Source organism: Phyllostomus discolor, chromosome 8 (assembly GCF_004126475.2).
Source record: "Phyllostomus discolor isolate MPI-MPIP mPhyDis1 chromosome 8, mPhyDis1.pri.v3, whole genome shotgun sequence".
Taxonomy (NCBI): Eukaryota; Metazoa; Chordata; class Mammalia; order Chiroptera; family Phyllostomidae; genus Phyllostomus; species Phyllostomus discolor.
In genome coordinates this window covers 69,833,875-69,857,693 of record NC_040910.2, presented here as the reverse complement: position 1 = coordinate 69,857,693, position 23,819 = coordinate 69,833,875, and the positions used below count along the sequence as shown (strand labels likewise).

The 23,819-nt window shown below is 49.4% G+C and overlaps 1 protein-coding gene and 1 long non-coding RNA gene across 5 annotated transcripts in view; one reads left to right on the top strand and one right to left on the bottom strand.

The window, feature by feature from the left end:
- NTN1 (netrin 1) overlaps positions 1 to 23,819 on the top strand; it is a 194,685-nt gene that overhangs the window by 7,353 nt on the left and 163,513 nt on the right. Inside the window, exons 1-2 of one of the 4 annotated variants that reach the window (XM_036033003.1) lie at positions 3,897 to 3,917; positions 8,227 to 9,305. In XM_036033003.1, coding sequence (XP_035888896.1) covers positions 8,291 to 9,305 — 1,015 coding nt within the window. In that variant the 5' untranslated portion in view covers positions 3,897 to 3,917; positions 8,227 to 8,290. The other 3 variants (XM_036033002.1, XM_028534359.2, XM_036033001.1) reach the window with 3 other exon arrangements.
- On the bottom strand, positions 1,822 to 22,478 carry LOC118502091. Its single transcript, XR_004904767.1, has 3 exons — positions 21,323 to 22,478; positions 2,742 to 2,748; positions 1,822 to 1,832 (listed from the first exon to the last, which is right to left on the bottom strand). It is a non-coding gene; the product is annotated as an uncharacterized LOC118502091 (long non-coding RNA).

Below are 23,819 nucleotides of genomic sequence, written 5' to 3'. Positions count from 1 at the left end.
TTATTTTCAGTTTTTACTTTCAGTTCTCTTCCCAAGAATGCATTTAGCATGTGTGTGTGTGTGTGTGTGTATCTTATTAGCACAATGGGCTAAATTTCAACTGGATTAGAATGGGGTTGGGCCCTTCTATGTGGAATTTGTGAATTCGAGGAACGGCTTTTTAGCTGTCCTAAAAATGACTGGTGTGTGTAGGGGGTGGGGCCTACTGACATTGAAAGTGGACAGGGGCCAGGGATGCTACATGTTCTGTGGTGAGCAAGACTGTTCTGCCCAGTGAAGAATTTTCTGGTCCCCAATGCCAATAGCACCTCTATGGAGAAACAATCTTAAGGAAATAGTTGGTGTTCAATTACCAAAATAGTTTTTTCAACCTTAACTGATGGCGTTTTTCATCCTATGAGAGTATTAAAATTATTTCCCACTACATGCGTCCCCTTCTGCTAAACCTGTCCATGTTCCGCAGCCCATTCACACAGTCTCCTGAGATCCTCCAATTCCCCCGCTTCCTCTTGGTAGCACTCCCGTGTCACCTTTACATTTTGAGGTTTCACTGAGAAGACTCCCTCCTTCAGATTTTGTCTAAATGTTCAATGAATTGAGCCCCAGTTTTGGGCTCAGAGACTCCCCCCCGCCCCCCCCCCCCCCCCCCCCCCCCCCCCCCCCCCCCCCCCCCGCCCAACACACACACTACTTTCTCCACCTAGAGAGCCATCCTTTTATTTGCATCCTTTGTTTCCGGCCTCCAGGGCCGGGCTTCCATCCATGACAAAGCTTCCCCCACGGTGCCCCATTTTCTTTATTTTAATAGAGCGTTCAGGGTGGGACCTTGTCAAAAGCTTTTTGCAAATGAAAATAAATTACATCTGCTGGTTCCCCTTATCCACAGGCATTTCACCCCTTCAAAGAGCTCTGGTAGATTAAAGGATTTGCTGGATTTGGGGTTTGTATGGTTTCTATGCCCAACTCCTGAATCCGCAGCCAAGAAGCCTGCAATAGGGAGGCCTGAGTTGAAGATGCAGATAAACAAGACTGAAGAAACATAAATCTCCGGGACCTTTGCGCACTATGCTGGCCTGTTTTCCATGCTCTATCTAAAACCTTCTCCAGGACAGTCACCTGGCTTGAAATCCTGCCCAGGGACCTGGGATGGATCCCTTGAGCAATCTCCAGGAAGCCGGTTAGGTGAGCTGAGCTCTAGAAGCCTTAAAATGAGAGGATGCCCCTAATTCTTCCCTGTTGAAGGATCTGGAAGCCTGATCTGAGACTTATAAGTATTAAAAAAAACAAATAGCCCCAGCCGGTGTGGTTCAGTTGGTTGGGTGTCGTCCCGCAAAGTGAGAGGTTGCTGGTTTGATTCCTGGTCAGGGCACATGCCTGGGTTGCAAGCCTTGTCCCTGGTTGGGGTGTGTGCAAGAGACAACCAATTGATGTTTCTCTCACACATGAATGTTTCTCTCCCTTTCTTTCTCCTTACCTTCCCCCTCTCTAAAATAAATAAATAAAATCTTAAAAGCAAGCAAACAAAATCCCTCTAAATGATCACATATTGAGCCTCTACTCTGTTCCAGCTTCTTTCCTTCCAGATACATCTTTGTAATCACCCTAACAAACCCACAAGGGAAGTGTGATGACCCTTATTTCACTGTGAGAAAACTGATGCTCAGATGGGTTAAGAAACTTGCTCAACTTCATACAATCAGTTAGTGATGGATTGGAATCAAACTCTGTCTAAGTTAAGTTCTTTCCATTTCCAAAAGAAACACAATCAATCCAGGCCCCGCCTACCCTTTTGGAAGGGCCAGACACTGGGATCACCTTTGCTGCTACAATTTCTAGTCTGTTGGGAGTCCTGGAAATCAAATCATTTAATGTCTGTCCTGTTAACTGAACCAGACATGCTCAGGAGCACAGCTGAGCCAGGTCACAGCTCGTATTTCCGGTAGACCTGACTCCCTTCTCCTGTCTCAAGATGGCTGAGACTCATTTATGCTGGAAAGCTGTGGCAGCCAAGCCCATCTTGCTTGTAGGAGCCAGGAGCTCCAAACACTGGAGCCAGACTATTAGTTCAAATCTCTGCTCCTCTACTTGCCTGTGGCATCATCTTCAGCAAATTCCTTCCCTGTGTCTCAGTTTCTTCCTCTGTAAAATGGAGATAATACTACTTACCCCATCAGGTTGTTATGAATATTATGAGTTAGTGATGGTAAAGTCCTTGGAAGAGTGCTTGGCATAGAGCAAGCATTATATAAATGCTTGATGGACAAAGTGAAGCTCTCCGTTACTCTCTTCCTGTCTTCTCTCCTCACAAACCATTAGCCTGTGCCATGTGGTGCCCCTGTCCCTGGGATATGCCCTTCCCCACATCCTCACCCTGTGCACTGATTGCTCCACCCACCTTCAGGTATTGCATGTTTTAAGAATTCTTGCGGTACACCAGGGTGCTGTGGCACACGGGTTGAGAATCGCTGATACTTCCTTTTCTTTGAAGACATGAGCACCTGGCTCAGTCTTCATCTCTGATGGAAGCCCTGATGTTGGTTCAGAGTGTCTACAATACCCAGGTGGACAGCCCATGGAATATCTTGACCTCCTTATCTCCAGTCATCTTCACCTCTGCTTGCCTGCAGAACCACCCCTCCCCGGAACCTCAGTGGGCCTTTCTCCACCCAGAGCTGTCCCGCTCTGGAATCCTCAATTCAGACGTCTGGTTTGGAAACACAGCCTCTTAAGTTATTCCTCACCACATTTCTTCTATTTTCCTGAATCCTCTGGGCCAGCTCTGTCCAACAGAACTTTCTGTGATGGTAGAAGTGTTCTCTACTGGCGCTATCCAAATCAGGGGCAATTGAGGACTTGAGCTTTAAATTTTATTTAACTTTAATTCATTCAAGCTGAAATTGAAATAGCTGTGTGTGGTTACTGGCTGTCGTGTCTGAACAGCACAGCTCTAGACCCCTGGCATCTCTATTTCCTTTTCTGTCTGCGACCTGTCTTCACTTCCTTCTCTCTTCAGCTTTGTCTCCATGGTCCATCACACCAGCCACCCTCTTTCCCTTGTGTCCTGTCCCACCTCCTGGAACAAATCCTCAACTCTAGATTAGTCCCACTGTTCTGCTGCTTTCCCTAGGCCTGCGCTGGGGGCCGCTGAGCACCACTGGGGGGAGGGGAGGCCTGTGACTTTGCTGGTTTGCATTCTTTCTCATAGATAGTCAGCAACTTCAATAGGACCTTTATCTGCCCTGCAAACATTATCCTCTTTTCTGTAATGACCCAATTAAGCCTTCTCCCCTATTCCCAAACCTCCAAAGCTCCCACCTGCTCCCTCACTCTCAGCAGGGGGTGCCACTTCCTATCCTATTGTAACCAGAGAAGCTTTCAAACCACCTGACCACGAATTTTACAAGGCTGGTTGTATCCGTCTTCAACCTTTTTCCTTATGCTCCTTCCTATCAACATTTAGGCATGTTTAAATAGCCTGATGTTACAAACAACAATAAAAATCCCAGTCTTCCGTCAATCACATGTCACCCCATCTATCACCTCATTCCTGCTACCACCCTATCCCTTTCCTACCACTTGTTTTCACACTTCTTGAAAGTTGTCTACACTCACTATCTCCCACTTTCTCACCTCCCATTCACTCCATAACCTGCGGCGGTCTGGCTTCTGTCCTTATCACTCCTCTGCCACTGCTAGTCAAGGTCACCAGTGATTTCCTTGTAGCTTAATCCAAAGAACTCCTTTCAGATCTTATCTTGACCTTGAAAGCATGTGACCCTGCTCACTGCCCCTCCTCTAAACTTGCCTGTTGGTCTCTAGGACACCTGAGTCTCCTGTTTGCCTCCTATTCTGGCTACTTTCAGGTTTTCTTGAAACTGCCACCTTCTCCTCTTCCTAGGGTGATCCTTGGGCTCCAGGTAAGGCTGGGTGCCAAGGAGGGTGGCTCCCCCTGCCCGCACATTCCTTGCAGAAACACCTGGGAATTTGATTTCTCACCCAACAGCCACACTGTTGTGTTTTGAACTCCAGTTTGTACCGTGGATCCCGCTGCTTAGAGCCTGACACGCCTTTGTGGGTGTGTATTTATAACCCCCACTTTAGAAGCTCTCACGACACTTGGACATCTGTTTTTTTCATTTGTCCCCTCAGAAGGCAGTATGCTTTAGGAAGGGACACTGACAAATTAGAGGGCACTGGGAGAGTGCGGAGTCGTCAGAAAACAATGTCCTATGAGAAACCTTTAAAAGAACTGGGAGTATTTAGCCTAGAAGACCTAAAACTGGGGGATGATAGAGGGCTGATTTCAAAAATTTGAAGAGGGAGAACCTTGGTCTGGGCTGCTGTGTGGAGTTGGAATCAGACCAATTGTACAAAGTGACAGGGAGGTGGTTCAAGGAGGCAGACAGGTTCTGCTGTGTCCCAGAATGTCTCGGACCGCCGGATAAAGGTGAGACCATCCTGCTCACCAAAACTACCAAAGAAGGTACGCTTAGGCTGAAGGATAAAAATAAAAGTGGAAACCTCTCTCCCCCAACTCCCCTCCAGGAGACCAGCGGCCTGAGCTCAGCTGGCAACTTAGAGCTGCACTCCAGAGAGGGCAGTTTCAACCCTGCTGCCTTACCTGGCCCAGTGGGCTGGGGGGTGAGTGGGGCACCCTGATTTCCCTCCCTCAGTGTGTCTTGTCCTGTGTTTTGGTGGGTCCCCATCAGCTTACCTTGTACGCTATCCCCCAAACCGCCCCCCAGAGCCCACTGCTGGGACTGGCAGGGGGATGTTGTTGAGGGTGATTGCTTGTCACCTCACACCGAGTTCCCCAGTTCCCCGTTATGAGGCCCCCAGGAGAAGTTCCTGTCTGAGTTTAGTACTGAGAATAGTTGTAATTCTCTTGAGTAACAGGTCCGTTTTTATCTCATGGACACTGGGAATTGTGTAACTGACATGGTCTCCTTCTCATTTTGGCTGCTGGGTGGGTGTGGGGGGAGGAAAGCTGAGGGACAGATCTGCGGCCCACTTCCAGGAGGTGAACAGGGCCTTCTCGGATGCATTTTAGCTTCATCCCATCTCCACTTGGTCTCCTCTCTTGGTTTTTCTTTTTTTTCTCTTAGTTTTTCTTCTTATTTTGCCATACAAAATCGAGAACACACAAGCAAAAATAAATAAAAGTCACCTTTAATCTCACCATCCAGATATAACCACAATTAACAATGCTATCTTTGTATGCATACTTTTTCAAAAAGAATAAAATGAGAGTACACTGTGCATAGTGTTTTTTGGATTATAGTGTTATGTAATTTGCTTTTTTCACTTTATAGTTTTATTAATTAAAAATTTTATTAAATAACTTAAAATTTCTATTATGATCTAGCAATTTAATACTAAGAACAAATGGTTTCTACATCCACTTACTATGTGCTTGGCTTTATGTATATTTACATATATATGTGAATGTATGTTCATATAGATTATATAAGTGCAATGTATATACATATATACACATTATATAAGCTATAATATTCATATGTTCACTCATTGATGCTCACAACCCTATGAGGTATATATCATTGTACCCCTTTTGAAAATGAGGAAAATAAGGCACAGAAAGTTGCAAAATTTGCCCACGTCACCCTCTGGCTCCAAAGCATGTGCTCCCAACTGCTAGGCTGCCTTTCATACCATTGGAATTTCACAGTCCACAGTGGTTAACCATTCTGTTTATCTCCTTTCAGCTCACCTTCTAATTTATGTTATTTTGCCATGCTTTAAGTACCTTGTAAGTCACCTGAAATCCTCTCTGCCACAAGGTAAGGCATAAATAACCGGTGTAGAGTGGTAGTGGCACAAGAAGGAAAAGCTAATGTGCTACCCCAGGGGAGAGGATGGGCCCAGGCAGTCCTGCAGCGGATTGGATTTATTTCCTTGGGCTGGGTGAACTCCCGCCTGGAAGAGCTGGCTTGGGTGGCTGTCTCGCAGGGACGAAGGGAAAGGCATTCTTTCAAGACTGAGCTGGGCCAGACCAACCCTGAGGCCCCTTCTTAGAGTCTCAGAACTTATGAAAATGCCAATAAGACAAAATAAAGCACTTAATGGAGCTAATGCAGCAAGTCATCCGTTGGGCCAGAATCAGGACCCTGAGGTTTCAATCCAGATCTACTACTAGTAACAAATAAACAGAAGCTGAGTCCCAAACTCTCAGCCCAGTGCCTTCCTTTCCCCAAAGCTCTTTGGCTGCTGCTGCAAGATGGTCAAAGGATACTGTCGCTGTGCTCAGTCCTTTTTAAGGTGGCAGAGTGTGAGGCAAGAAGAAGCTGGGTGGGCCCGAGGACGTCCCATGAAACTACACTTGCGTGGGAATATCCATTTGGCAAATGTGAGGAGAGGAAGAAGGAGCCCAGGTCTGTAGCCTTGGATTTGATGTTTACTAGATGGGAGATTTGGATAAGTTTCTTCACCTCCTGAGACCTCAGTGTCCTGAGCTGCAACGAGGAGCTCGCACCTGCTTTGTAAAGCTTTTGTGGGGCTCCCGTGAGGTAGTATGGGGTACAGTACCCTTTAAAACCTAGGCCAGGAAGTACTATGAGCCTGCCGCTGGGATTCCGGAGAGAGTGGGCTTTCCCCAGCCTGAGGCTCCGCAGACCTGTCCAGAGGGGCGTTGGCTCGGGCCTGGGTGCTGTCCCGCATCTTTTCCTGCCCACCTCAGCTCCCCCCCGCAAGAAAACAGACAGGTTCCCGGCAGGCCCAACCGCATAGTGACAACGTGCGTGTGTGCGTGTGTGTGGAGGGGGCGTTACCGAGCGGCAGTCGGTTCTCGCTAGACCCCAGGGGCTTCGGGCGGGAGGGGTGAGCAGGCAGAGGTTCCGTCCCCTCTTACTCGTGACCCCGGGCTCTTTGCGGACAGGGGCACCGCGCTGTACGCGGTGCCACCGGGGCCATCAGGCTGGGTTAGAGGAAGGCCCGACCTCAGCGCAGCAAAGAAAACAAACACAGATGTGTTTGGATGGGACCCTGAGGGAGAAAATCGTCCCCTCCCCCACCCCACCCCTGCCCCCGCCCGCGAGCTCCCAGAGGCGTGGGGCCGGCGGAAACCTGTGAGGCTCCCGGGGCAGCGCGGGGCCGGGGCGAGGCTGACAGTCCCCGGCCCGCCCCTCCTCCCGCCAAGGGGTGCGCGCGGGCCCAGCCCCCTCTCCGGGGTTTCCCCGGGCGCTCTTCTAGCTTTCTCTTTGTCTTTGCTTTGCTTTCTCGGGCTCCCGGGTTCCCACCCGCCGGTGCCCTCGGCTCTCTCCGCGTCCCCGGCCGGTTCCGTTTAACTTTCTTCTTTCCCGGGGTGAAAACTTTGCTCGCAGGCGGCGGTTGCTCGCCGACGTTATTGGCCGGCGCCCCGCCCGGCGGTCCCGCCCCCCGCCCCCGCGCTCCCCTCCGCCCCCCACTCCCCGCTCCAGCGGCGGCGGCGGCGGCGGCGGCGGAGCCTTCGGAGGCGTGCGTGCGTGTGTGTGAGTAAACGCCAACAAGCGTGAGTGTGCGTGTGCGCCCCGGGCGCGGGCTGGGCAGCACTCGGACCGCGGCGGGAGACGGGCGGCCGCCTCGTCACTCCGGAGAGAGAGGCAGAGGCGGCGGCAGCGGCGGGGCCGGGGCCGGGGCTGGGTAGCGGCGGCCGCGCCGGGCATGGAGTTGGCAAGCCCGCGCTGAGGCAGGACGCGTCTGCTAGCTGCGAGTGAGAGGCTTTAGCTGTGCGGCGTGCGGGCTCTCCGGCCGGGGCCGGAGCCGGTCAAACTTTTCTTTCTCTTTTGCCCTCTCCAGAGGTAAAGTCCCGAATGCGGAGTCTCCGGCGGGGACGGGATCTGGGGCACCGGAGAGGGATCCCAGGTTGCAGGAGGAAGAGGCGCGGGTCGTGCGGGGTTGGGGACCCTCGCGCTCTTCTGCACCCAGGTCTTGGGGTGCTAGGCGGGCTCGCTGCTGACAGGCAGACCCGCGCAGGTATGCCCCTCGGGCGGCGTGGAGGGCTGGGAAGCCGAGCGTTAGCACACGGCCCCGGTTCTCCGCTCAGCCGGGGAGAAGCGCGGGCAATTCTTGCTTGGGGGCCCCGGATTCGCCTTCTTCTGCGAGGCGGGCAGTCGGGCGCGGGGTTGGTGCTGGAGAAGCTGGGCGTTCGCCCGCGCCCCGGCTCTTTGCCCCGTGGGGGATGGAGGGCGCGGGGCGGGCTGGCTGAGCACAGCTCCCCTCTCTCCGCAGGCGCCTTCTGCGGCGGGCGGACCGACTCCTCGGCGCGGCGGGGCCGGGGCAAGCTGGACGCAGCATGATGCGCGCAGTGTGGGAGGCGCTGGCGCTGGCGGCGGTGGCGTGCCTGGTGGGCGCGGTGCGCGGCGGGCCCGGGCTCAGTATGTTCGCGGGCCAGGCGGCGCAGCCGGACCCCTGCTCGGATGAGAATGGCCATCCCCGCCGCTGCATCCCCGACTTTGTCAACGCGGCCTTCGGCAAGGACGTGCGCGTGTCCAGCACCTGCGGCCGGCCCCCGGCGCGCTACTGCGTGGTGAGCGAGCGCGGGGAGGAGCGGCTGCGCTCCTGCCACCTCTGCAACGCGTCCGACCCCAAAAAGGCGCACCCACCTGCCTTCCTCACGGATCTCAACAACCCTCACAACCTGACGTGCTGGCAGTCCGAGAACTACCTGCAGTTTCCACACAACGTCACGCTCACGCTGTCGCTCGGCAAGAAGTTCGAGGTGACTTACGTGAGCCTGCAGTTCTGCTCTCCACGGCCCGAGTCCATGGCCATCTACAAGTCCATGGACTACGGGCGCACGTGGGTGCCCTTCCAGTTTTACTCCACGCAGTGCCGCAAGATGTACAACCGGCCACACCGCGCGCCCATCACCAAGCAGAACGAGCAGGAGGCGGTGTGCACTGACTCGCACACTGACATGCGCCCGCTCTCGGGAGGCCTCATCGCCTTCAGCACGCTGGACGGGCGGCCCTCGGCGCACGACTTCGACAACTCGCCGGTGCTGCAGGACTGGGTCACGGCCACGGACATCCGCGTGGCTTTCAGCCGCCTGCACACCTTCGGCGACGAGAATGAGGACGACTCGGAGCTGGCGCGCGACTCGTACTTTTATGCGGTGTCCGACCTGCAGGTGGGTGGCCGCTGCAAGTGCAACGGACACGCGGCCCGCTGCGTGCGCGACCGCGACGACAGCCTGGTGTGCGACTGCAGGCACAACACCGCGGGACCCGAGTGCGACCGCTGCAAACCCTTTCACTACGACCGGCCCTGGCAGCGCGCCACCGCCCGCGAGGCCAACGAGTGCGTGGGTGAGTGGAGCGCCGCGGGGGTGTGGGCGGCGGGCGGACACCCGGGTGTCTGCTCTCGGGTCTCGCAGCCAGGAGTTCTCTGGAGCGTCAGCGGCAGCCGCACGGGGATCCTCCGTTGCGGTAATGCCGTGGGGGTGGTGGGAGGTGCGTTCTGGGATGTAGTGGGCCCAAGAGGGCAGAGAGCAGGACCACTTGCTGGCGTGGCGCTGGCCGTGGATTCTCGGGTTTGCACCCAGTACACCCTGTGAAGCCAAGAAGAAGTGCGAGAAATGTCTCGGGGAGAGAGTTTTGCAGAAAATTTGCCAACTGGTCCCTCTAACCTCGGATCCAAATGCAAACTCATTGCCTAACCCTTACTTTGGCGGGTCCCTGCGATCCACCTCCGCCCCACCCCTCCCCTCTTTCCTAGGGCTACAGCTGGGCGCGCAGTTGGGGATCCCGGCCGGGTTCCCGGGAAGTTCCAGCCCCACAACCGTAAATCCCTTGGGAGATGGCAGAGGGGATTTGCTGTTTGGGGCCAGTTCTGTACCCGACGAATTGCCTTTTCTGGTTTGAAAAACATTTTTTTTTTTCCTTTTGGACAGCGTGTTTGTGTTAGCAAAAGAATGATGTGATTTAAATGACTATCTACAGATTACAAAGAAGAGTTCAGTAGTTTTAAACCAATTCAATTCTGGTTCAAAAAAGAAGTATTCCAGAATTTTTTGTTAGTGTCAGAATTTGGTGCAATTACACAGTTTTGAATTAACTAAATGTCCAGATTGTCACTTTTTAATGGGGTTTCAGTTCCTGAAAGAGAAAACTGACAAAACCGGCACTGACGAATACGTTGAGTCAGAAACAAGGCTTAAAAAAAAAAAGATACGTTCTATTTCTGAATTGCACAGTTTTGCTGCTATAGAAACTTTCAGGCACCAGTTTCTCCCGCACCGGGTCGGGGGAGGAGGGGCCAGATAGTAAGACAATACTTTACTTTTCCAGTATGAGAAGTAAATTTCCAAATCCATCATTTTGTTTCAATGAAAATTGTTTAGTTTGTAAAGTGCCATTTGGTGTGCATCTTTTGTGAACGCACAGCTTTTCCCTCCGCCTCTCCCCACCCCCCAGACAGCCGGTGTGAGTCTGCAGCGGCTTCGCCCTCTGCGGCGCATTGCAGTTTGCTGGTCCCCACAAACACACGTTTTGAGGTCTGGTTCTGATTAATTGTGTCATGTTGTTGTCGAATAGTTTGTGCCTCATGACTGCGGATGCAGACTTTTGAGCAATCGAATGGAAAACATGTCTTGGAGAGCCGGGTCGCGCTGAGGCCCAGCAGGGCCTCCCGTTGCATGGCGGGGCCTCCATTTTTGCGCTCAGTGTGTCCTGAGTTTGCAGACCTAATTGTTCTCCCCCCTGGTTTCAGAGACGGAGCTGGTCGCGGGTTTGAAGAGAGTTTTCAGGATTCCCCAGTGAGATAGTAGCTATACCCGGAATTAGTGCTCTTTGAGAATAAAATTCCTTTGATCTGGTCAAGTTCTTCAGAAATGTTGGTTTTTCCCATCTCTTCCCCCTTTCTCCCTTTCCTCTTTTCTTTTCTTCCTTTTGTGCGGAAAAACCCTGTATTGACATTCCAAGGGCCTCCCAGCGTTTTGCTATCAGTTTTAGTTTGTGTGTGTGTATGAAAGATACCTTTGAATTGTCACCAGCAGGGTCTGATTGGACGAATGCAAGTAAACACACTGAGGCAAATAAACTGGACTTTGTGGTAACATTTCACTGGTTTGAAGATCCCTCTCAGTGTTGGATTTGTTCAGATTCCTTAGCCGTCCCTACCTCTCCCTGTACTTTGGAGACAGAACCCACATTTGCTGTGATACTGGTTATGCACTTGAAGTAACCTCTGTTGTTTAGGATTTTGTCTTTTGTTTGAAGCACTAACTATGCACAAATTGGATAGACCGTTTTTTTAGTCCAAATTGAGCAATCAACATATTAACTAAATGTAATTAGTAAGCCTTTTTTGCTCAAAAAGTTTAATTAGGCCTAATAAGTACATAATCTACATGACAAATAATAGGCTAACAATATTTTCTGATTTTTACTGAAGTTATTTTAATTCTCAGTAGCGAAAGAATCTTTAAATTTTGCCAATTACTCACTCATGTTGTAAAAGCAAAGCCAATTCAACTTACTGACTTTGTTAAAGTTATTTATAGTTTCCTTTTTGTATAGATGTTCTGACACCTTGTAGATACAGACAGGAAAGTCAGGTTGAAGTTTCCCTAAAGTCTAAATTGAAGCCTTAGTGATTTTTCCATCATTCTGCAGAAGAGAAAGCCAGCAAAGACAATTTAAAAGTGATTTACAATGAAAGGTCTAGCGTTTTATGAAAAGGCCTGTAGTGGAGATGCGTGAATGAGTTAGTATTTGACAGGTGTTCTGAGACACTACAGGGCCCTGTGCTAGGAAAAAGCATTAATAAATCCTTCAAACACTAACTTTTGTACTATCAGCGGCTCAGATTTTCCCCCAACATAATCCCAGCTTGTGAATTTCACACTGATGACATAGAAAGCCAAGCTACCCAGATTATTTACAACTAAGGCAAAGTAAAGAAATGTCTATATTCTTTATTCCAAAAATCAGTCTTGATAAAAATAAAACATGGTCACAGTGCTAGTCTGTCTTTGCCTTTTAAAGTGAAACATGATTAAGAATAGACTGAAATAGTATCCTTCTCCAGGTTAACCCCAATTCCTAAAACTCTAAAAAACTGTTTGCTACTATTTCACTAAGTGGCTCTTCTACGTAAGGCCAGGATACTTTCAGATGAGTAAAAAATGCATATAACCTGTAGGTTTCCTTTGGTCCAGCTCTCTTTTTGGTGCTGTTTCAAGGCTGAGCTCTCTGTGGAATAAATGTGAACCTTTGTAAAACCCAATTTTATTTTAAATGCAATTTTGGATTTCTTCCGGGAAAAAAACCCTCAAAACAATATGAAAGACAAGACTATGTATAATGTTACAGCCTCGACAGCTCTCCGTGGAATAACTAAATACTTTCTTCCGCCCATATGTATCAGCAGTGTTCACATGCTTTTATACACATGTGCACTTACATTCATGGTGTAAAGAAGCATCCATGCATGGTGTGTGGGGGGGTGGTATATTCAAGGGAGAACGCATGAACAGTTTTAAACCACCTGGGTTGCCAGGCCCTTCTTTCTTCCTTCCTTTTTCCCCCCCAAAAGAGCATCTGAAGACCATATTGTGTTTCATAAATTATTGACATCAGTTTTAATCAGTGTCCCCCTGACGTCGGAGCTGTGTTAGTATTTAGTGCCTGACTAAGCATGCTGTTTAATCTTACTGTGGGGATGTCAGCGTGAACCCCTGCCTGGTTTGTGACAGCGTGAGCTTGTGAAAACTCGTTTTGCGACTCACCCTATGGTTTTGTGTTGCCCGGCTGAAACCCAAAACCCACACAAAAGACATCTCTGCAAGACGAGCACGGTGCTGGGCTGGCCTCCTGTGGTCGTGGGTACCTGCCAAATAATGCCCAGAATTGTTTAAACATGGCTTTGGGAGGGGAGTTTTCATGCTGTAAGTGGCCCTAGTGTTTGGGCCTACCATCGTCCTCAGCAAGAGAAGGAGGTGAGGTTATGTTGGTGGTGTTGCCGTGAGAAATCCAATGCCCCACTAAAGACTCCTGCAAAATCAGAAGGCTCTTGCTGCTTGCTACCTAGTCTGGAGTCTGGCGCAGAGCTGTACATCAGTGAATGCTTTTATAGTCGTAGTAATTATTGTAATGATCGTCATTGTGATGATTAACTCTCAAAGGTTTATTTTTTGCCAAGTGCTCCCCACCTACTATGATAATAATAGGCACTGTTACTGTCTTTGTTTTACAGGTGAGGAAACTATAACCTAGAGACATTAATGGTTTACCCAAAGGCTATTAGTACTACACAGAGCTAGTAGGTGCTGGAGCTGGAGCTCCATCTTGGCATTATGCTTGTATTGCATCCTCTGTGCTGCCTTCCCATGGACTAGATGGATGGATGGATGGCAGCCATACGTATGTGACAGGACAAGAATTGGCATAGCCTGTTACTTCTTGATAAAACAGGTGGTTCCCGTGTTATATTACCCAATACTATGCTATATTATTATATGTATTGTGTTCATACGTGCTTAAATATGAGATTATGTGTGATAAGTTGTCCTTTATTTTAACCATCAGGCCTAGTGGGAGCTGGGAGTTAGGAATGTGAGTGAAAAGGGTTTCTGCCCTTTCTTGTGGGGGCTCAGTGTGCACAAGCGTTGTGGATGGCCAAGGCTTTCTTGATTCCAGGGCCTGTGACCTTTCTTGAAGGTGACAGAACAGAGGTCATAGTCAAGAAAATCCTCTTGAACCGAGGCCGTCTCCTTTCTCCCTGAGGCTTGGATTCCCTTTGCTTCTCAGGAACATACTGAAAAGAAATCTAGGCAGCGGCTTAGAAGTGGTGTTGTTCAAGAGAGGAGGTTAGTGGCATATCCTGGCCACCAGCACTGTGCTGGTGGGGGCAGTTTTTGTGTGTCAGCAGCACAGGGCTCTCATTTACCCCTGCTGGCCCCATGGCAGCTGGAGTAAGGGTCTTTTGGGGGCTCTCATTAGCGCCTGGGGGCCAGGCGGCTGCTCCCTCCTGTCTGCAGAGAAGAGAAACGGAGTGGCGTCGGGTGATCCCCGTGGGGCGGGTTTCTGCACTCCGAGGCCCTGCCAAGCTCTCCTTCGGCCCTGCCCAGACTTCTCCCTGACCTCCTCCTCCTGCAGAAAAATGAGATCCTCGGAAAAGTATTTGAGACTTCATGTCCAGAGAAAATATTGGAAAGGCAGTGGGTTGAAATTCAAATGTTCCCTGGAAGGAATCCCCTCATTTTCTGCTCACAGCTGGTATCGATATTTCCTTCTTGAGATGAGTTGTGCTTTTCATTAAGTAGATTTTTTGTCTTGGGATTAAACCAACATTGTATTCTTAATAGACTTTTATGTTTACACTTCAAAAGTCCACTGGGTTGGTATTCGTGTTATCTTGATGGCTTCTATAGTTTCTGCTGTGCATACTGGCCTCACCAAAATAAATGGTTCTCCAGGGAACTGGATTATAAAACAGCCTTATCTGTCGATGCACAAGTACGGATATTTTGTGAACCAGTATTTTTTTCTTTCTTTTAGAAATGACAATCATCCCTTGCGTTTCTGCAGTGCCTTAAATTAGTGGGAGACCAGAGGTGTAGGAGGTTTTATAAAACACTCAGGTTTTAAGCCTGATACTTGCAAAGCAGCTCACAGCAGTTTGCCTGTTGTCGAGAAAGACACACGTCAGCCCCTGTGGTCTCCACAGCCGTGGAAGGTGTGGCATTGGCTGGGGTGGCTGGGGAGCTGCAGACTTTAGAATGCCAGTCCATGGCGGTTGTCAGGTTGCATCCTGAAAACAGACTACAAACCCCTACTCAATGCCAGGCATTGTACTAGGTGCTTTATATGTGCTTTGTTTCAATTAATCAGATTGCCACAAGGAACGGAAGCTTTTCAAAAACAGATGTCCCTGCCACCAAAGGGCAGTCTTTACACAGACTGAATTAAGTGCGGACAGGTCTGCAGGGCACATCTTGGCTTATTCAGCGACAGACACCACTGCACACACAGAGAGCGGGGGATCAGCGGCGTTTGTTCTGAAGGCTGATCTGTGTAAAAGCCGTGTCCTATTGTAACCGGCTCTGAGGCACGGTATTTTTGAAGAGCGCCTGACGTGTGTGAGCTGCCTGGGACAGTCCTCTGGACGCGGGGCTGTTACAGGTCATGCTGGCTGACTGCCCTCCTGAGGTTTGACTGGTATAGCACAGCTCTGTGCTACAGTATTGCATCCCCATGTTCTTGTTTTGAAGATGAATCTCTATTGTAACCTCAGAATTAAATTTTAATCTGCCTTTGGAACGTTGTGTAATTTATGTGAATTTTCCCTCCGTGTCTGGAGGCAGAGACCCATTTCAGTCGTCAGGCCTTTGCCTGTAGAGATAATGCTCCCTTCCCACCCCCAGCCTCTGGGGCACCTCAGCTAGGTGAGTGTTCAGCTCTGGCTACACCGGCTTGTGCCAGTTCTACCCTCTGACGGGGAGAAGGAGCTGGGGTCCTGTGATGGAGGAGATGTGGAATGCCTCTCCTCAGAGCCTTTCCCTTCTGACACTTCGGTGCCTGTCCCAGGCCTCCCTGGCGGTGGGCATTGCTATCAGAGGCATCTGGCGGCACTCGGAGAACAAGGGAAGATCATCTGAGCGGACAGGTGTCCAGGAGTTCTGCCAAGAAATGGAGAAGTGTGCTCTGCCTTTTCCTGTGTTAGGGTCATGCCCGCAGGTCACAGATCCTTCTGCCTCGGGATTAGCATAGTAGCTGCAGTTTGGTTGAAGTGAGTTCATGTTGCAGTGTATTTATGCCTGTAAAGAAGACCCAGAAGAAAGATGTCTCTGTAGGTATGGTAGACTTCCAGGCTTTTAAAAGGGGTGGCTTTCCAGAGAGCAGAGAAAATTTGTTGGGTGAGAACCCTGGAAGGCAGAAAGTAACACCCTAGTTCATTATATTGACTGTGGACAAGCCTTCCCGGCTCAGCTGGAGCCTGGAGAAGACGCTGGAGATCTGTGTCAGCCAGGGTTGGGGACCAGCCTGGGTGAGGTTTTGGGCCTCATCAGTTGGTCGAGTTTTTGTTGGGGGCCCATCCCAGCCCCCTCCTTGACTGCTGCTGCTGTTAGATTTTCTAGGTTTTTCCTCCATCCTTTTCTGCCTACAGACGAGAGATTATGGGTTGTCATGTCCAATTTCTACCCATTCCAGAGGTTTCACTCCTATGTTAGACAATGTGTAACACCCCAGGGATCTTTAAAGGGGCTAGATCTGAATAACTGAGTCCTAGGCAACAAGAAAATGAGATACCTCTCTTAGTTTCTGGGGGCCTATATGTTGTGCTGTATTCCATATTTGAGGTCCCCAAGCGACGCACACTTCCTGCCTGCCTGATGACCAGTGTCAGTGTTTGGAGTGGCTGTGGGTGAGTGCTCAGTAGGTATGCTGCCACTCCCCAGTTCTGAAACCAGGGCAGACATTGCTAATCAATCACAGCACTCTTTCCTCCTAAGTTCCAGAAATGGTCTTAAGGCATTGGAATCCTTCTCGATATAATACCCCAGGCAGCCATTACTACTTATTCAGAATTAGCCTAAGAGATGAAAACCACATGTCATTTCCAGTCTCAGAAGACTTTCCCCCGCTGCCCCAGCCAGCAGACAAGGATGCGCACCCTGTAAGTGGATGCTGCTGGAGCGTTCACTGGTCAGGCGGCTCTGCCGGCGCTGGCATGCAGAGACGTGGTGTGACGCGGATGCCTTCCCGCAGGTGGAATGCGCTCTCACCTGGGAGGTTCTGCAGGTGGAAAGATGAATACTTGCACTCATCGTAAATATGGGTGGGCCCCCAGAATGAGGAAATTCAACGAGTGCCCGGGATGCTGGGGAGGCACTGAGGGTCTCAGAGCAGGTGTTTGATTTGGCTACTGTATTACAGAACTAGAGTGTGGTTTGCTTCATGTTTCTCCTGCATTTGTTCTGTCATGGTGTTTTTGTTTTCTTCCACGCCAAGATTGTCTAGAGACCACAGTTCCATGGAAAGGGGGGTCTCCTGGGAGCGGCCGCTCTGGAGTTCCGGCGGCAGCCCCCTGGACTGGGAGAGCTCCACACTACCCCCAGACATGACCTGCTTGGCTTGGAGTCCCTCTCCCCTGCACGAGGATGTCCCACCGGAGAAGTTGGGCCGCGGACCCCAGGCCCTGCCTCTGTGGCACTGAGACATGGGGACTCGGGGACTCTGCTCAGTCCCTCCCTGAGTGCTCTGCTTCCACTTGGGCCGGCACAGAAAGTGCTGAACAATAACAGCCCCAATCCCAGCATGAAAAAGGAAACACATTGTGTTTACAGATACAGAATTTGGCATCTGAAACATGAAAGTACCTTTGGGTTGGGCGCCCCAGGGCAGGGCTGTTGGACACCAGCCCCCTGCTCTGCGTCCTGCGGCCAACTTGTTTCCTCTGCTGGAAGCCAGGCCTCAGAGGTGGGCAGGCCGCTCTCAGCCGGCTCTGTATTCCCAGACCCAGCCCTGTCTCACTTCGTGGCTCAGACCCGGCGAGATCCAGGGTGAGAAAGTGCTCGGCCTTCCCAGCTGCCCCCAGGGAGGAAATTGCTCCTCACTCCAATCCGCAGAAATCGATCCTTCTTGACCCACAGGGTCGGGCAGACTTGCCATCCTGACACACGGAACGCTAGGGAGGACCGGTCTGGGCGTCCTTCCCTGCATTTCTCACCCTGTTTACAGTTGGAGCCGGAGTTTCACAGCTGGGGCTTTTGTTGTTGTTGCTGTTGTTGTTGTTGTTGTTGGGTGGTGGTTTTTGTTTTTGTTTTAAATCAAAGATCTTTGCAGAAGAATAAGATCCAGTGAAAGTGAAAAGCAAGTATGGCTGTATGGCTATTTCTGATCCATAGGAAATAGTTCTAAAATCAAGGTCAAAGAGCTTGGCATTTTATTTAACAATGTATGAAATACCAAGATGTACGCGTCAAGGGTGTGGGTGAGAGCCCCTCTCCAGCCCGGGGCTGCCTGGGTTAGATCCGGCTCCACCCGCAGCCTGAGCGCTGGGACACCTTGTTTGCTCTGGGCGTTCACCGTCTCACTGTCTTGGGGGCTGTGCTCAGGACCACCTTGGTATACGCTGCGGGATGGGGAGTAGGAGGAGCCCTTGCATTTTTCTTTGGAGGAGCTCAGCGGAGGGTGTAGGAAGGAGCCCAAAGGCAAAGTGCTCGTCCTCAACTTTGGGCTTTTGTCAGCTCTCAACTTGAACGATGTATTTCCCACCTCCTCCCTTCCATTGCATTCCCTCGAATACTGACAGCGCAGGCTCTGACTGGGGGGCCTCGCTGGGACTGCCCTCCAGGACCACTGGGAATGTCCCCCGCTTACTCGCCAGCTCTTCTGTGTGGGTGTCGGAAGACGTGGGATCTGCCCCTTCTTTGCCTTCCGCTGTGTTTAGCTGGATGAATGTGCACAGCGTCCACTCATCTGTGTGACTAGCTCAGTCGTTGATAAAGTGTTTTCCTAAGGCCCCATTACGCCCTTCCCAGTCCCCCCGCGCCCCACTCACACACTGTCACCGCCATGTTGACTTCCAACACCGCAGATTTCATTTTGCTGGTTCTTGAACTTCCTATCAGTGAAATAAATGATGGTGTGTGTTCTCTTCAGTACCTGGCCGCTTTTGCTCAGCACTGTTTCCTTGTAAAGAGTTTTAAGTATGACTCACCCTGGTCCTTTTTAGTTTGGTGGGCGATCTCAACTTCGTGGGGGGACGATCCTCCTGCTTGCTCCGTCGGCCGACCTTTCCTCGTGGTGAGTGATTTCCTCGTGTGTTTTACCCTGTCAGATCGTGCGCTTATCTTTATTGGGGATTTAGTGAAAATCACACTGGTCTTAGTTCTGGAAATGGTTCTACTGAGTGATTTTGCCAGACATCCTAGGGTTATCATTGGCTTGGGACCGATTTTTGCATTAATTAATTACCCTGGAAATTCCTGTGTCAAATGAGGAGTACGAATTTTGCCTCTAATCTCTAGCAGGCCCAAGTTTCATTCTCCCACAGAGGACTTCTTCTCCCTCGACTCAAGAATTTTGTTGTCACTTGAGGCTGATGGACAAAGATTTCAGTCTCCCTTTCCCTTCAGGCGCATTCGGAAGGTCCAGGCCTTGGTGCTACCTGGGCTGCTGCTGCAGTTTTCAAACTGGTCTCCCTGCCTCTGCCCTGGTCCTCCAGCCTCCCAGTCTGCTCTTGCTGGTGGTTCTCTCTGCTCAGCTCTCTGTGTGGGTGGCTTCCTCAGTGCTTCTTAGTCTTTGGTCAGTTGTCATTTCTCAGTGCCACCTGCCCTGACTACCCTATTTAACAACTTTCTTATTTGTGCCTGTCTGTGTCTCTTCATCCCCTCCACCCCTGATCACCCTTATCTCACTCTGTTTTCTATCCCCATAATACTTACCAGCTTCTAACATACTATTTAATTTACTTGCTATGTTTATAAACTGTCTTCCCATCCTCTCACTTGTTTTATTCTAACACTTGTTAGAATATAGATTTATGTGAAGGCAGCGTCCTTGTCTGGTTTGGTCACAGGGGGCCTGGCATGTCAGCAGGGTCTCATTTCTAACTCCTGGCCTTGTGGGAGCCACAGCCTCGGTGCATGTCCAAGTGTGGGCACCGAAACCCAAGCCCGTGGCCGTCGGGGCCTGTTTCCAGGTCTCACAACTGGCATTTCTTTCCCCTTATCTCCTCCTCGTGATCACCACAGCCCCAGTACTTCTTTAATACTGTGGCTTCAGATCCTTATTTCCTCTTACATCTGAGGATTTCCTTTTATTTCTTGTGAGATCTGCTACTCATTAAATATTTTTAAAAATTATATTTCATCTAGTATTGTTGAGAGGTTTGCAGTAGGAGTTCTGCATTAGCTCAGGTCACTTTGTTGCCAGAACTCAGGTTGTGTGTTTCATCCTTTGTCCGTCTGGAATTGCGACACATGGTGTGAAGGTAAAGATTTCCAGTTTTTCTCAGCAGATATTTAGCCAATTCAGTGACACTTATTGAAAAAATTATTCTCACTGTCTTGAGATGCCACATTTATTAAATGCTTAAGTATTGTATAAACTTGGATTTGTTCTCTGGATTTTCCATTTTGTTTCCCTAATCTGTCGAATATTTTCCTGCCATTTCCTGTCTGGATAGTACATTTCAAAATCTCATGGGATCAGTATTTACTCAGTATTTATTCATTTATTCTTTTTCATTTTTTCCAGTTTATTCTCATTTACTACTTTTATTTATTTATGCACAGGCTTTAGATGAGTTTGTCAAGTTTCAATGTAAATGCCATTGGTAATTTGATAGCAATATTGTTAAAATAAAGGTGGGGATCATTGATAATCTTATACTTTTTAAATTGAAACAGTATCAATACAAGTGTTGCACTTAAATGACTAGATTATTTAAATGTCTCTGTTAGGGTTGTTAGGACATCAAAAAGGTAGGATACAAGTCTGGATAAAATCACAAATTGTGTGTTTCTCTTTCGTCTAGCAGATACATTTTAAATTTTATTGAGGTATAATGGAAATTTAGTAAATTGTGCATATTTAAATGAGTGTTATTTGGTAAGTTTGGCATATGCACATGCCTATGACATCATTACCACACTGAAGATAAAGAGCATATCCATCAACCTCATATTTCTGAATGCTCTTTGGTAATTCCTTTCACACCTCTTGCCCCTTTTTAACACTGTATTTTCTGTCATTTCATATTAGTTTGTTTTTTCTAGATTTTTATATAAATGGAATCATAACATATATTCTTTTTTGTCTGGTTTCTTTCAGTCTGCATGAGTATTTTGAGACTATCCGTGATGTCATGTGCATCAGCCCTTCACTCCTTTTCACTGGGCATAGCATTCCATTGTATGGATATACCACAATTTATCCATTGTATGGATATACCGCAATTTATCCATTCACCTACAGTTGGAAATTTAGGTTATTTCTAGTTTTGGGCTATTACAGGTAAAGCAGCTATGAACCTTCCTGTACACATTTTTGAATGGACCATGCTTCTGTCTCTCTTGGGTAAGTACATGGAAGAGAAATGACTGATGATGATATGGTAGGTGTATGCTTAACTTTTAAAGAAACTGCCAAACTTACTGAACTTAAGGGGTGGGGTGTTCTATTCAAGAACCAGATGTGATGTTGCAAGATAATTTTATTTACTGGTAGTGAGTAAAGTAGATAGGATTCACATCTAAAGCTCTGTATTCCCCAAAGAGAGACTTAGCTATTGCTTATATACACTATTGGGTCAATTATGCATTGATTTCTTCTTTGCAGTTAGCTACACTTATGCTGTTTAGTTTCTGTCAGACAGCAAGAATAACACTTAGTAACAACATTTAGAACTTTCCAGACCTTGAGATCCTTGCCCTCTCTGACAATTCCACCCTCCTCTCCTGCTCCCGATTTTTCATTCCTCATTCTCGAGGGAATGTGAATGAGGGTCATACTTCTGTAACTGCTTCCTGCTGAACATGGACAGAGTATGTCTTTGAGTTAGAGGAGTGAAATTCTCCAGCTGCCCAACTTATGAAAGACTTGGGGTCCCCTAGGTTCTGGGATTCCAGAGAAGAACAGGAGTGCTTAAAGAGACCTCTACTCTAACAGAAAACATATATCATAAGTGGTAGAATCAGGGAGATAGGACCCTGCCACTCATAAACTCATAGTCCTGTGGGAATCCAATGAGCAAGATAGACCAGAGTGACAGCCTCCCTGAGGACAAAGGTGCCAGTGAGGGGGAGAAGGGGAAGGTGCTGTCATATTTGAATCTCTTCCCGTATGATCCAGGGCACCAAACCATGATTTGTATTAAGGAGTCACTTATTGACCCACTACGTTTACCCAGGACTTTGGAGGACAGGTAGGATCTGGGCAGGAGGTGACTGTGCAGAGAGGGCGAGCCCAGGGGGTGAAGTACGGCAGCCCCAGAGGAGAAAGGGATGCCAGATACCACAGTTCCACACAACACCCAGTGGGTGTCCCCTGGTTCCTCCAGCACAGTGATGCTTGTTGCCATGTGATGGAGTGAAAATCTACACCTCCTAAGGCACCTGGGCCTGGGTAGGGTGGACAGCTTGGGAGGAAGTCCTGACACAGCCTCTTCATCTGCTCTCTTGGGACAGTGCACCACAGAACACCCCTGCCCCAGAGGAGGGTGGAGGGTAAGGCAGAACACGAGAGGTCACCCTGGTTAGGCCCCAGCACAGGGCCCTCCATAATCAGACATCCCATTAGAACACCATTCCCTAGTTAGCCAGCTACACAGCCGCCACTCCTACACCAAGCCCTTCTGAAAATCAGGATAAAAGGAAAAAACACTCACTACCTTTGAAAAAAGTTTTAAAATTTAATTCTTTTAAATTTTTTATTGTTGACACTACTACAGATATCCCCCATTATGTACCCACCCCCTGCCAGTCCTTGCCCTCTGATTTTTTAAATTTGATTTTTAGAGAGAGAGGAAATGGGGAGAGAGACACACACACACTGATTTGTTGTTCTACTTATTTATGCTTTCATTATTTGATTCTTATATGCGCCTGCCCCCAGGGATCATACCCACAACCTTGGTGTATCAGGATGATGCTCTAGCCAAGTAAGCTACCTGGCCGGGACTCACTTGCTACCTCCTTGTCTCTGAAACCTGCTGCCCAGTAGGCGCTGGGATCAGCCCTGAGATGAGATCACTTGAGATCTATATAACCCACAGTTTCCATCTTTCACAGACTGGGGACCCTTTGCTCCTTGTCCCCAGATTGGAAACAGTAGGAGTTCAAAACTGGAGGGACACAGCCTCGGGCACCAGCTGTGATGGGACAGGAGAGGAAAGGAAGGCGAGTCAAGGATGACGGTGCCAGCTGGAGCAGCAGCTCGGAGGGGGCCCCACCCCACCTTCCCTAGTCCTCCCCCACACCTTTTCCCTCGCTGCAGAGGCCCACAGCACTGCCCTCTTACAGCCATCCAGCTCCTGTCAGCCTCTGGCGTCTGGTTTGCTAGAGAAGAGGGCCTGATAAGGCCTCCCCAAGGCTGCCCCTCCCCCTCCCCCAACAGGTGGTGCTGTGAGAGGCAGAGGACAGGCCCAGGATGCCTGGCTCAACAGTCATGGCTCCCATGACTCGAACTGCTAAGAGGAAGGTTCAGGTGGTGTGGCTTCCCTGCCCATCTCCCTCGTAGCTCATACTCAGCAGTTCGGTGTTCTGTCCCCAAACCTCTGTGACTGCCTCTGCTGAGACAAAACATGGGGCTGCTCCACTCTGCTGCTTTTCCAGCAGAGCAAGTGCCCAGTCAGCCCATTCCACTGTCAGTCAGCAGACTCCCAAAGACAGAGGGGCCTGTGCCCAGGCCAGTGGAGGCCATTCGCCAAGGAGGGGACACAGCTTAGAGGCACCTCCTCCTGCCTGTGGATGCAGGCAGCAAGTTCTCTCACCTTGGCCTGTTAATAGAACATTCCTTTATATCAGTGAAACTCTTTGAAGAGATGTGGCATGTAATTTTTTTTTATCCTTTGCAGGGGTGTCCAAACCACGGCCCACAGACTGCATGCGGCCCAGGATGGCTATGAATGCAGCCTGACACAAAATCGTAAATTTACCTAAAACATTATGAGATTTTTTTGTGTGATTACGTGTCACAGTGTATTTAATGTATGGCCTAAGACCACTCTTCTTCCAGAGTGGCCCAGGGACACCAGTGGCCACCCCTGCTTTAGAGGAAGGGAAGCAGTGGGAGTCTTATTCAAACAGTTCATGGACAAAACTGGTAGTTCTTTCTAGATAACCCCAAGCATATATCTTTACACCAACTGCC